This window comes from Mesoplodon bidens (genome assembly GCF_964165515.1).
Source record: "Mesoplodon bidens genome assembly, chromosome: 5".
NCBI lineage: Eukaryota > Metazoa > Chordata > Mammalia > Artiodactyla > Ziphiidae > Mesoplodon > Mesoplodon bidens.
In genome coordinates this window covers 100,633,511-100,646,630 of record NC_138161.1, presented here as the reverse complement: position 1 = coordinate 100,646,630, position 13,120 = coordinate 100,633,511, and the positions used below count along the sequence as shown (strand labels likewise).

At 36.0% G+C, this 13,120-nt stretch overlaps 1 protein-coding gene across 4 annotated transcripts in view; it reads right to left on the bottom strand.

The window, feature by feature from the left end:
- VPS8 (VPS8 subunit of CORVET complex) overlaps positions 1–13,120 on the bottom strand; it is a 299,498-nt gene that overhangs the window by 258,779 nt on the left and 27,599 nt on the right. For 3 of the 4 annotated variants that reach the window (XM_081234582.1, XM_081234581.1, XM_081234583.1), the window contains exons 6-7: positions 8,874–8,906; positions 7,851–7,905 (exon numbers count right to left, since the gene is read on the bottom strand). In XM_081234582.1, coding sequence (XP_081090708.1) covers positions 7,851–7,905; positions 8,874–8,906 — 88 coding nt within the window. Of the gene's footprint in view, positions 1–7,850; positions 7,906–8,873; positions 8,907–11,937; positions 12,162–13,120 lie in introns of those variants that run through there. The other variant, XM_081234584.1, reaches the window with a different exon arrangement.

Here is a 13,120-nt window from a genome sequence, read left to right as displayed (position 1 = left end):
TTGATATGCTAAAAGCAAATAATTCAAATCTCTACTAGATTAAGTTACTTAAGGGCAAGGATTTTGCCGTAATCACCTCTGATTTCTCCAGGAGGCACTCAGGTATTATTAAACCTTATTATCTAATAATTAAATTCCTCTAGGGCTTCTCCTAGGCAATGCTTATTTTATATTATATAGAGTTCATTATTGTACCCACTTGAAAACAATGAAATAAAAAATTTAAACATAAGAAGGCATGCCTACAAAACTGAACTGTTTAAGGGGGAAAAAAACTACCATACTTACACAATCAGGAGGTCTCTTAACTCCCCCCAGCAATTCTTTGTGCTTCCCTTCACTATCTATGTGCTAATTTTTGGAGGTAAATACATCTTACTCTCACTCTTAGACTATGACCTCCCTAAGGGCTGAGATCATGAGTGAATTAACATCCCCAGAATACCTAGCCTGCTGCCTTGCACACAGAAGTCATCTGACAATCATCTGAATAGCTGCCAAATTTGCAAATCTTCCTCCTATAAAGGTAAATCTAGTTATCAGAAAGAGCCTAAAGACATTCATTCTCAAATGTAGGGAATAATACTAGTTAAGTCCTTTTGCCCATCCAAAGTGACTACTGTAAGAATATTTTTCTGTGTTCATAAGCAGGCTCAAATAGCAATCCCCACCTACCCAGGAGTTCTGACACAATTAATGGCTGTATTCTATCTAGCACATAGGAAATATTTGATGTTTTCTGAAATCATTTTAGATCTTAGCCTTCCAAGATGAATATCAGAAAAGGAATAAAATTCATAAATATACAAGGTCTGATGTATTTTAAAAGTCCTATGTTTACTCAAATGTAAAACGATTACAATTACAGATTTTTTCCTTATTTTTTCCTTACATACACTTTCCTCCCTCCTCCAGTTTAATCCAATTTATTAAAATTTCCTTTTCCCTGACTCTAAAAATGACATCACATTTTATTTTGCTTTATTAAATCGCATGCGTAAAATAGTGTTTTCCATGATTCTTATTTTGTCAGAGCCACCTTTACAGTTAGTGGATTATCCATGTACCTTACTCGGCAAATTGTCAAGATTCAGTGGTTGGGCAACAATTTTCTATATATGCTACCACTTTGGGTCATGTGAGTAGTCCAACGAATGGGCTGAAAGTAAGAGGACAAAGACAGGAATTCCACACCAGCCTCAAAAAGAAGTCCCTTTAGCCTGGGCTAACTGCCTTCTAGGAGAGTAGTGTTTGAATAGCATCCTGCTGAGATCCTTTGTAATCCCGGTTTTGAGATCCAAACTCTATACAGCTCTGATCCACAAATACTTAAAGACACTAACTAATGCTTCCTGCTTTACCTAAGTTCATACTTTAAATTAGACTATTTGGGCTTCCCTGGTGGCACAGTGGTTAAGAATCCGCCTGCCAATGCAGGGGACACAGGTTCGAGCCCTGGTGTAGGAAGATCCCACACGCTGCAGAGCAACTAACGCTGTGCACCACAGCTACTGAGCCTGCGCTCTAGAGCCCACAAGCCACAACTACTGAGCCCACGTGCCACAAATACTGAAGCCCGCGCTCTAGAGCCCACAAGCCACAACTACTGAGCCCACGTGCCACAACTACTGAAGCCCGCATGCCTAGAGCCTGTGTTCCGCAACAAGAGAAGCCACTGCCATGAGAAGCCCGTGCACCACAACGAAGAGTAGCCCCTGCTCACCTCAACTAGAGAAAGCCCGCATGCAGCAACAAAGACCCAATGCAGCCAAAAATAAATAAATAAATAAATTTGAAAAATTATACTATTTAAGTACTCTTATAACTCAGGGAAAGTAAGCACAGGAGAATTAAGGGGTATGACAAAATAGAGAATAAGGGTACCATTAAGAAAAAGGAAATAGAGAAAAAAAGAGGGAAGGAAAAAGACACATCTAACTTCTACATTAAAAACCCAAACCTGACTCTGCTTTCCTGACTGTGGGTCCTGTGTACTAAAAAACTAGCTAAGACAAGGACCAAATTATCAGCCTTGGTCACTCCTGAAATATGTATTAAATTTACATCCCATAGGACTATGTTAATGAAAACATTGTCAATTTTTGTCCTTAACTTTTACAATGTATTCATTATATTTATAATGTCCCTTTATAAGGTAGAGTGGCTGTGACATAATAGACAGTACATAAAATATAGTTTAACTCCACAAAGACACTTATCAATTCTTATTGCTGTCATTATACATTCTATATTTATGGTGCCATATTAACAAACTTGTTATACAATTTAGACTGAAATCAGAAAAGGTAGAATTTCTGTCGAAAGAAGAAAGCAGAGTCTTATTGAAGAGGTTTCTTCTACTAGAAGAACATTCTGTAGTCCAGATTTTTCTAGACAATTCTGGGGAAAGGTATTTGGTGAAGACAAACTTAAAACCTCTTCCAAAAATTTAATTTCTAAAGCTACATGGAAAGAACAAAAGGACCTGGACAGAAGCAAGAAAGGTGAAAATCAGAGGTCTCCACATTCTCCTCCTCCAATGGGGCTCTTGATCTGGGCAAGAAATATGAAATGAGACTATCATTTTTCCTATAAACTTCACAGAGTTGGCATAGAGCTTAAATTTTGTAAATGCCTATGAAAAATATGAAAACTATCCAGTGGTACACATGCAAAGAATTTTTTTTTTTTAAGATTTTTTTTTTTGGCCGAGTTGGGTCTTAGTTTCGGCATGCGGGATCTTCATTGAGGTGCACGGGCTTCTCTCTAGTTGTGGCGTGCGGGTTTTCTCTTTTCTAGTTGTGGCGCACAGGCTCCAGGGCTCATGGGCTCTGCTGTTTGCGGCACGCGGGCTCTAGTTGAGGCGCTCGAGCTCAGTAGTTGTGGCGCGCGGGCTTAGTTGCCCCGCGGCATGTGGAATCTTATTCCCTGACCAGGGATTGAGCCCGCGTCCCCTGCATTGTAAGGTGGATTCTTTATCACTGGTCCACCAAGGAAGTCCTACGAAGAATTATTATTAATGGTAATAAATAGCTTACCAATTAATTAAGAGAACTTGAAGCCCAGATACCACAAAAAGCACATCCATTTGGTAGTGCAATGAATTATATCTATTTCTTTATTAGTATACCTTTCGCAGTACACTTTACTTAGGGTAGATCTCAGCATATTCTAGGCTTAAGAGTAATGTGCTAAGTAGCAAAGAAAAGCCATAAATAACATATAAAGTCTATAATAGCCATAAAATCTAAATTTGTACATACTTCAAGAATTTCTGCTCTCTCTCCATATACCAAAATTAACCTAATCCTCTATTTCTTCACCCCTAATTTGTTTTAACTACATCCCAAAGACCATCAAAGAAGGAAATACCTAGATCCTAGAAAGAATCAAAATCTAATTATGTGTGTAAAGCTCTACTTTTATTGCCAGTATTCACCATTCTTCAATACTACTCCTTTGTGCACTATTAAAATATTCTCTAAGACCAAAGGAGAAGAAAAGAGTTATTAGGAAACATTTTTCATCAATGATCATAAAACAGCAGAAGCACTTTACCTGACCGCCATCTAACAAACACACAGAATTAAAGTTCTCCATTCCCTCTATAAAACTTACTGACTAAAGCCCATGATACACTGACTCCCCACAGCTAACTGGCTATTTTCTAGAACTCAGATGCTTACAAAAAGTCAGTTGTGTTCATTTCCAAACCTGTTCATGCCACTGTAATATTACTGTATTTTAAAAATGTAATTAAACAATATTGTCAACTGATGAAATACAGTGGAAAAGAAAGAGCTGTTGTTTCTATGAAAGCTAAATGAATGTTTTAGAAAAACTTGGTAAAGATGAGTTGCTTTAAATTAACTGTCATGAAGTAAGGTATGGACAAGATAACTGCGGAAAACTGAAAAGAAGTTTTATGAAAATCTAAAATTTTGCACACCTCGACTGATTCACAGGTGCCTAAGCTTTTACCTCTTTTTTTAATTAAAAGTACGAATTTTGCATGACCCATCACTGATGCAGCTTATGCCAAAAAAGATGCTGCAGACGTCCAACTGGCAGATACAAACTCAAAGAAACAGTTTTGGTCTATGCCAAAAGATTAAGATCAATATTCACTGATTTATTTTCATTTAAAATAAAACATTGAAGGTATGCATATATTTATAATTTTTAACAATTCCCTACTTTAATTTCAAAACTTTTCAATAAGCATTTCATAAGAGGACATCGACTGTAACTAGTAACATTCTTTTTCAACATTAAAAAGGTCAAAAGAAAAAGAGTCACTCATGCAAACCAAAATTACTATACCTTTTCCTTTGAATCCATGGAGAAAAGATCAAAAAAAAGAGAAAAGCAAGAAATCAGTTCAAAAGTTCAGAGAAAAGACAGGTAAATTTTCAAGAGTATAAGTGATAAACTTCAGTTATCTGTGGGAATGATACTAAATGTGATTAAATGATCCATCTAGGATTTATATTTAGGTATTGGTATGAAAATAAAGAAAACGCATAATATCCAAATTTTAGCAGAGTAAATCCAAGTCCATTAAGTTTGATAAAAACAAAAACAATTTCCAAAAGATAATCTACTAAAGTATACTAACAACCCCAAAAATGGAAAACTAAGGGCCTTAGGATAGGGAGATATCTTTATTAAGATTCAAATTTTTGAGATCCTATATTTAGATAAGAACCAAGATACATAATAAATACCATATACCTATAATTCCATAAGAATAGGCAATTTACATGACGTTTAAGAAGCTTATAATGATTACTATTTTAATGACCCAGGCCTCTATTCCAAAGAGAATCTAATGGTACTTAAACAAGTACAGTTCTGCACTTTTTCCTATGATCAAAAAAGATGTTTAAAAGATCAGATTTAACCCAGACCTCTAATCTAGATACTTCATAGTATTATTACTCTGCCATTTTTTTCCTGGCTTTCAAGCAAATTTTAATCCATTTGTTAAAACTCATTGTCCAAATATCTGATTCCCACAAAAATGAGTAAAATTTATTAACTGCATGATTAAAAATCCAAAGCATAACTAGAATATTATGATCCTTTCTCAAAATGTTCATTATGGCATACTTTCTTTTTCATGAGACTGTAATGAAAGATTATTATTTCATCAAATCTACAAGAAAGTTGCTGGGGTCTAAAAAAATTAGAAAGCAGGCCCAAGGAAATTAAGAAGACAGTTATGAAAGACAATAAACTCTTCTTCTCCTCTGTTAGTTTTTATTTTAAAAGACTTCATTTTATTTTTTTTTTGCGGTACACGGGCCTCTCACTATTGTGGCCTCTCCCGTTGCAGAGCACAGGCTCCGGAAGCACAGGTTCAACGGCCACGGCTCACAGGCCCAGCCGCTCCGCGGCATGTGGGATCTTCCCGGACCGGGGCACGAACCCGTGTCCCCTGCATCGGCAGGTGGACTCTCAACCACTGCGCCACCAGGGAAGCCCTAAAAGACTTCATTTTAATTTGCTGCAGTAAGCTCTGCATGGATTTGATTATAAGCAGGCACATATTCTTATAACCTTGCGGTAAGGAAGGGATATTAAAGCAGATAGAGTTGAAGAAAAGTGAGTACTGGTAAGTGGGAACAAAAATAAACATGTATTCTGCTGACAGATAAACACGTACATTATATTTTATCCTCATTCATCTTAGTTCTTCCATTCTTTCCTTTATATATCTTGCAATTTGCCTCCTTTTCTCTCAGAACTGGAGAACTGCTTGGAAGTGTGGAAATGTATTGATCTTAGGATTCAGTATTCCTTGATTCTGAATTTTGTTCTGTACATGTCACTTAACCTCTCTGGTTCTCAATCACCTCATATGTAAATAAGGGGATTGAACTAAAAGTCCTTTGAAGATCCTTTCCCAGAATTCTATCAATCTGATACCAACTATGCCCTCATAGGAAAACAAGCATTCTTACACATGATAGGAGAGCAAGCTGGTAAAACTTTCTAGAAGGCAATTAGGCAGTATACATCAGAAGTGCTTAAAATGTTCATACCCTGACCTACACAAGCCCACTTTTAGTAATTTGTCCTGAGGAAGTAATCATGTGCACAAAAATGCAGTTACAAAGATGTTCATCACTCTACTTTTTGGTTAGAAACAACCTAAATGTCTTATAGTAGGAAATGATTAAGTAAAACGTGGCCATTAAAAATGATGTTACACAGAAACAGACTCACAGACAGAAAACAAACTTACGGTTACCAAAGGAGAGGGGGAGGGGTAAATTAGAAGTTTGGGATTAGCAGATACAAACCACCATATATAAAATAGATAAACAACAAGGTTCTACTGTATAGTATAGGGAACCATATTCAATATCCTGTAATAAACCATAATGGAAAAGAATATGAAAAAGAATATATATATATATAAACTGAATCACTTTGATGTACACCAGAAACACAATACTGTAAATCGATCATACTTCAATTTAAAAAAAAAAGCTAATAACTTAATACAGAAAAAAATTATGTTACAGATGACTAATAATCACATGGAAAGATGTTCATTATATTGAAAATGCAGGTTACAAATTAACATGATCCCATTTGGGGGTGTGTACATATATATATACACACATGTACAGGAAAAAAGATTAGAAGGTCATACAGAAATGTTAGGAATTATTCCTGGATGGCAGAATTTGGTGTATCTTCAAACTTGTGCTCATCTAAATTTTTTATTATGAACACATATTATGGAATAAGAAAAAATTATTGTTTAAAGAATCAATTCTAAAGTTCTCTCAAGAGAATTATATTTTTGTTTCCATTCTTCTCATCCCCAGACAATAAAACTTTATTATTTATATCAATCGCCTTTGAAAAGACTAGGTGTTAAAAACACAGATAAATAAGGCTTTTGGCATAATGGAAAATTTATAAATAGGAAGTCAAATTGTTGAAAAACAAGGGAAAATAATTAGTTATTCACTCATATGATAAATAAAAATGCAAGGCCCACACAGATCAAACTGTGGTTCTGCTATTAAGGTCCTTCCAGGTAATTCTTATACAATATCCTGTAGAGTCCTTACTAAAATACAGTGTCATCAGAAATTCCATTTAAGAAAGTTGCAAAAGACTTAAGATCCATAGAGAACACTAAAAATGACAGGAAAATATTATCTAGTAGTTTTTAAGTAAACAGAACAAAATGTTCTGCTCATAGTATTGAATGCAAAAGCAAAGAAAGATTAAAACTAGGTTTATTTAGTCTCACGTAGGAAAAAAAAATGAGAAAATACTTAGGACTATCACCTACCATACAAATAAAACTAGCTAAGTTCTCTTCTCAACCAAAAAAAGAAAGTGATTATGGGCTAACATTTTTTCAGTTTAGAGGGATTTACAATGTAAATGAAAAAAACTTACTGTCAGTAAGAGTTACTGAAAATTTCTGAGAAAGCCTGGGAATCTCTTTCCCTGAAGATCTTTTCAAATACCTACTACTCAGATATGATTTAGAATAAAACATTAGCACCACCACAAACCAGAGGCAGACAAAATGACAACCTCTCAACTTTATATCCCTTTTGTCTAGGTCTGCAGAGAGTCAAAAGATATGATATGATAGCTTATAAAATTCATAAAGAAGAAAATAAACTTGCAATGAGCAACAAAATGAAGCTGAGTCAAGTAATTTTTAACTATAAAAATGCTGACTGCTGCTTTTCAAATTTTTCTGGCTTTTTTCAAAAAAATAAAGTTTACTATATAAACTGTGATTAAAAGATATTATTAAAAAAACCCAAATACTTAACATTTAAAATAAGGAAAGTAGTTAGAAAATTTACCAAATATTAAAGCCAATCCATGAGATGTACCCACTGCTATCAGACTCGACACTGCCTGAGAACAAAAGAGAAGATTACATTTTAAGACATTACAAGGATCTTGAAATAATCAGAATTGAATTTGCTGGTTTTCTTTCCTCTAGGCACCAGATAACATACCAACTATTATAAATAAGGAAAATTTCATCTAGGAGGCAAAACAGGAAATGAAACTCAGTACATCTTATTTCTGGGAATCCCTCTAAATTTACTCTAAGGGTAACAATATTAAAATATCATATGTTCAACATTATAGGCAAAAAAATGCCACTTAACTTCCTCTAAAGCAATTTTTTGAAAAACTCAGGGGTCCACACAAAGTAAGAGGCACTTATGCTCCCCAACCAAGAGCCTCCTATGAGGTGTGGGAAAGGGACAAGAAAGCCCTTCTCCAGCTTACTCACAGGAGCGAAAAGGCAAGAGAAATACTCAAAACCCAGCCCACTTCCTCACCAATTGACTATCTAATAAGAAAGCTACAGGAGGCAGCTGGAAATAGTTGAAAATAGAAAAGAGGGCACTAGTGTGCTTTCAATATCCCCCAGTTCTCTATAATCACTCCACAGATTTACTATTTGGCAGGCTTGGCAATGGAGTTAGTTCAGAGCTGTTAAGTGTACTATTTACCACAAAGTGATTTTACCAAACACTGTTTTCCACTCCCTATAACCAAAGCGAGGCCAAGTCACAGAAGGAGCAAATATACTTGGGCAGGGTAGTACCACATACAAATAAATTGGGAAAAGGCTAATCATTATTTTTCTTAAGAAACAAAACAAAAATGAAAACTGAAAAGTAACAATACACTAGAAAGAATGAGAACATTCAACACGGACAAATTTTAAACCTGATTACTGGCAGTAAATGACATGAATTAATTATCACAAAATTTATGTAATAACTTTGAATATCGGAAGAATAAATCTAAGAATACCTGATCAAATAGAAAGCTTACCTTTAAAGGATTATTTAAAGTATACTTACAATTGCTGTAGGCAAGCCAGCATCTACTTTGTCCTAAATAAAATTTAAAGAAAAAGTATTTGAAAAGACATTCCCATTTTTAAGCAGAAAATGGTACAAGGCCCTCTCTTTACATATACAATTCAGACAAGAGGTAGAACCATCATTTTTGCCCCCCAAATAAGAGAAACTACAAAAGTTGTATATACCAACAAAATATAAAGAGCACAAGAATAGATCATTTTCTTTTACTGCTTCAGGAAGGGTACTGATTATAAATGAAAATGTAAAGGAAAAGAGAGAGGAAAGAGATTCTATTTTCAATAATGTGAATAAACTATAAGTACTATGGATCACAATGGTAAGAGTACATAAAGACTTTAAAAACGGAAACATTCTTCCTCTAAGTAGGAGCTTCCTACCCAGCAGATTATAAAATAACCCCTAAATAAAAACCATCAGCCACAAAAAGAAACGAAATTGAGTTATCTGTAGTGAGGTGGATGGACCTACAGTCTGTCATACAGAGTGAAGTCAGAAAGAGAAAAACAAATACCGTATGCTAACACATATATATGGAATCTAAAAGAAAAAAAAAATGGTTCTGATGAACCTAGGGGCAGGACAGGAATAAAGACGCAGACGTAAAGAATGGACTTGAGGACGGGGGGAGGGGGAAGGGTAAGCTGGGATGAAGTGAGAGAGTGGCATGGACATATATACACTACCAAATGTAAAGTAGATAGCTAGTGGGAAGCAGGCGCACAGAACAGGGAGATCAGCTCGGTGCTTTGTGACCACCTAGAGGGGTGGGATAGGGAGGGTGGGAGACGCAAGAGGGAAGAGATATGGGAACATATGTATATGTATAATTGATTCACTTTGTTATAAAGCAGAAACTAACACACCATTGTGAAGCAATTATACACCAATAAAGATGTTAAAAAAATTAAAAAATGAAAGGCAAAAATAAATAAAATAATTTTAAAAATAAAAATAAATAAATAAAAGCCAGAGCAGGGTATATTCAGTCAGAATAAGAAAACCAAAACTTAAGTGCTAGTGCCAGCTCTTTACCAGTGACTGTGTGACCTCGGCACAGCCACCTAACCCTTCTGAGTATTAGTCCCCTTACCTACCTGTTTGCGGAAAAGGTAAACACTGCCCTAGCTACCACCATGAGTTGTCCTGAGGATCAAATTAAATGTAAAGTATCCTATAAATGTAAGGGTGTCTACTAATATTTGGTACTTTTGTAGCTTTAAATAATAACAAGGGCTTTCAATGACTAGAACTGTAGTAGCAAAGAGCTTTCAAATGCATTTATCACATTATTTGATACTCAAACCAGGAGAGATGGATCAAACAAGTAGTATTATTCTGATTTTCCAGATTAAGAAAACAGATTAAGATTCTTAAGATTCAGATTAAGTTTCAAAGAGCTTAAATTGACTCGCCCACAATTATTCAGGAAGTGGTAGACTATGTCTAAAATTCAGGGTTTCCATTCCCAGACCAGGCTCTTTGGATCACTTCTGTATTTCTTTTCTGTCTGTCCCTGTCAATGTGCTCAATTCATTATTATAATCTCTCAGAAGGTAGAATCTATTATATCCAACTTTACAGAGCTTCCCAGGAACTAACCTAAAAAACTTACACCAGGGCATGGAACTATGAGGAAGAACAATCACCAACGCTGCTATGTACAACGTTCTGGATAGTAGGATATACTCAACTTTGTGTGGATGTGTGTGTGTAAAGGATGCCTAACATAATGCTGAACAATAAAGAAACATGCAACAAATGTTTGATAAATGATTGATTTGTGTCCTGGACAGGGAAAAAGAATGAGACAGCAGATGAAGAACATAAACTATATTCAAACTGGAACCTGAAAAATGCAATTGGAAGTCAGCTAACTTTCAAAGCTAAAACCCACAGATGTGGGAAGCAATTTAGAGGATGTATGAATAGAATTTTAGTGCTGGTGTTACGGCATCTAAGGATAGTGATTCTCAAAAGCCATGGTGCATTAGAATCACCTGGGATACCCGTTAAAATGCAAGTCCCTAGCTACACTTCTAGACCTAGATTCCAATTCAGGAGGTCTGGGATGGTGCCCAGGAATCTGTATTTTCATAAGTACCCTAGGAGATTCTTATACAATGGACACATTTTGCAAAAACACTATGCTAAGGTACGCCCGTTATCTTAAGTGATCACAAAATGATAAATATCCTTTAAAATTAATTTGAATCAATTTTTTAACATCTTTATTGGAGTATAATTGCTTTACAATGGTGTGTTAGTTTCTGCTTTATAACAAAGTGAATCATCTATACATATACATATATCCCCATATCTCTTCCCTCTTGCGTCTCCCTCCCACCCTCCCTATCCCACCCCTCTAGGTGGTCACAAAGCACCAAGCTGATCTCCCTGTGCCATGCGGCTGCTTCCCACTAGCTATCTATTTTACCTTTGGTAGTGTATTTTAAATATAGTCACATGTCACATTACTTTGAGGAGGATTCCAAAATTAAACAATGAGGTTCACAACTCCAAAAGTTTCATCTCTCCTAAGTGTTCTCCAGGCACAGACTACAAGGCCATGATGATCAATGCCCTAGGCAGCCCTAAATAACATCACTATCCACATGGCTGAAAGCATTACTGAACAGCTATTCAGGAGAGATACCCCAAAATATAAGTAGCTTTACATGTTAATAAACCAACCATCACAGAAAAGCATACAATTTAAATTGAGCTGGTAATCCAAAATTAGGAAAGCAGAGTATGAAGACTGTCACAAGAAAAGCAGTTTTCATTTTAACATACCAAAGGAGCTCAGCCATGGCAATGAAATAAGAACAGAATGCAAACACTCTGGGATTTATTACAATTTTTCCCTCCTCTTCAAGAGAAAGGAGAAACCCTTTTAAATAACAGATTTATCTAATCATTGTTCAATGTCTGAGTTTTAGTTCAGTCTCCATTATTCAAAATATTTTTAAAACTGCACAGGTGGGTCAAATGACTGTTCTGGTTCATCTTGATTTTGAAAGGAATGAATTTCATCACCTACATCAGGATTAAATTCAGAAAACGTCATGGAAATGTAATCCTCAACAGGTGGTTCCCATTCTAGCAAATATGAGCTACTCTCCACCTACAAGAGAAAGGACAATTGCCCAGGTTTCCTCCATTGCTTGACTATCTCTCTATTTAAATTGACTTCATGATATATGAGCTGGGTCAGGGTATACCAACTGCCCGCAGAGAACACTTTTTCTTTCTTTCTTTTTTATTGTTTCTTTGGGGGGTTTTTGGTTGTTGTTTTTTTGGGGGGGTTTGTGTGTGTTTTTTGTGTTTGGTTCGGTTTCTGCAATATGAGTTTTCTCTAATAAACCTGAAGATTACAATGTGGTTATGGTGTCATGATGCCACTTCTGTATCAATCTCTTACCCTTGTGAAAAATCAAAACTTTGTCCAAACTGAATATGCAAAATACCAATTAAACTCCAGGAAAAGAACATAAAAACATATCAAAGTTCCTGGGGTATGAATCTGTCATCATCATCATTATTATTACTATTATTATTTACAGAATCTATATACTGAATTCAGAAAACCAAAACTGAAAGACTGCATAAAACTACAGGCCTTGAGGCCAAAGGAAAATTTGATAAAACATACCCGAATCAGCATCTATTGTCTTGATGGACTATTAAATATTTCTGCACTTAACACAGTACTCTAAATCATTTTCAAAAAAGACACAGATATTCTGTTCCAGCTATTATACACTGGCCACATTCACCAATACCACCCTCATTTCACAACAAAGAAGCAGTAGACTTATGGGGTTTCCCTGGTGGCACAGTGGTTGAGAGCCCGCCTGCCGATGCAGGGGACATGGGTTCGTGCCCTGGTCTGGGAAGATCCCACATGCCGCGGAGCGGCTGGGCCCGTGAGCCATGGCCGCTGGGCCTGCACGTCTGGAGCCTGTGCTCCGCAACGGGAGAGGCCACAACAGTGAGAGGCCCACATACCGCAAAAAAAAAAAAAAAGAAAAAAGAAGCACTAGACTTGGGAGCCAAAAACCCCAATTTTGAGTAACTGCTCTGCTATCTCCTAACCCAATGATGTAAGACAAGTTAATGTCACCTCTCTGAGCCTGTCTTCTCATTTGTAAAATAGGATATGGCTTTCCCTACTTTCAAAGTTGTTAAGAGTATATGAAATAAGGTACATGAAAAGACTTTTG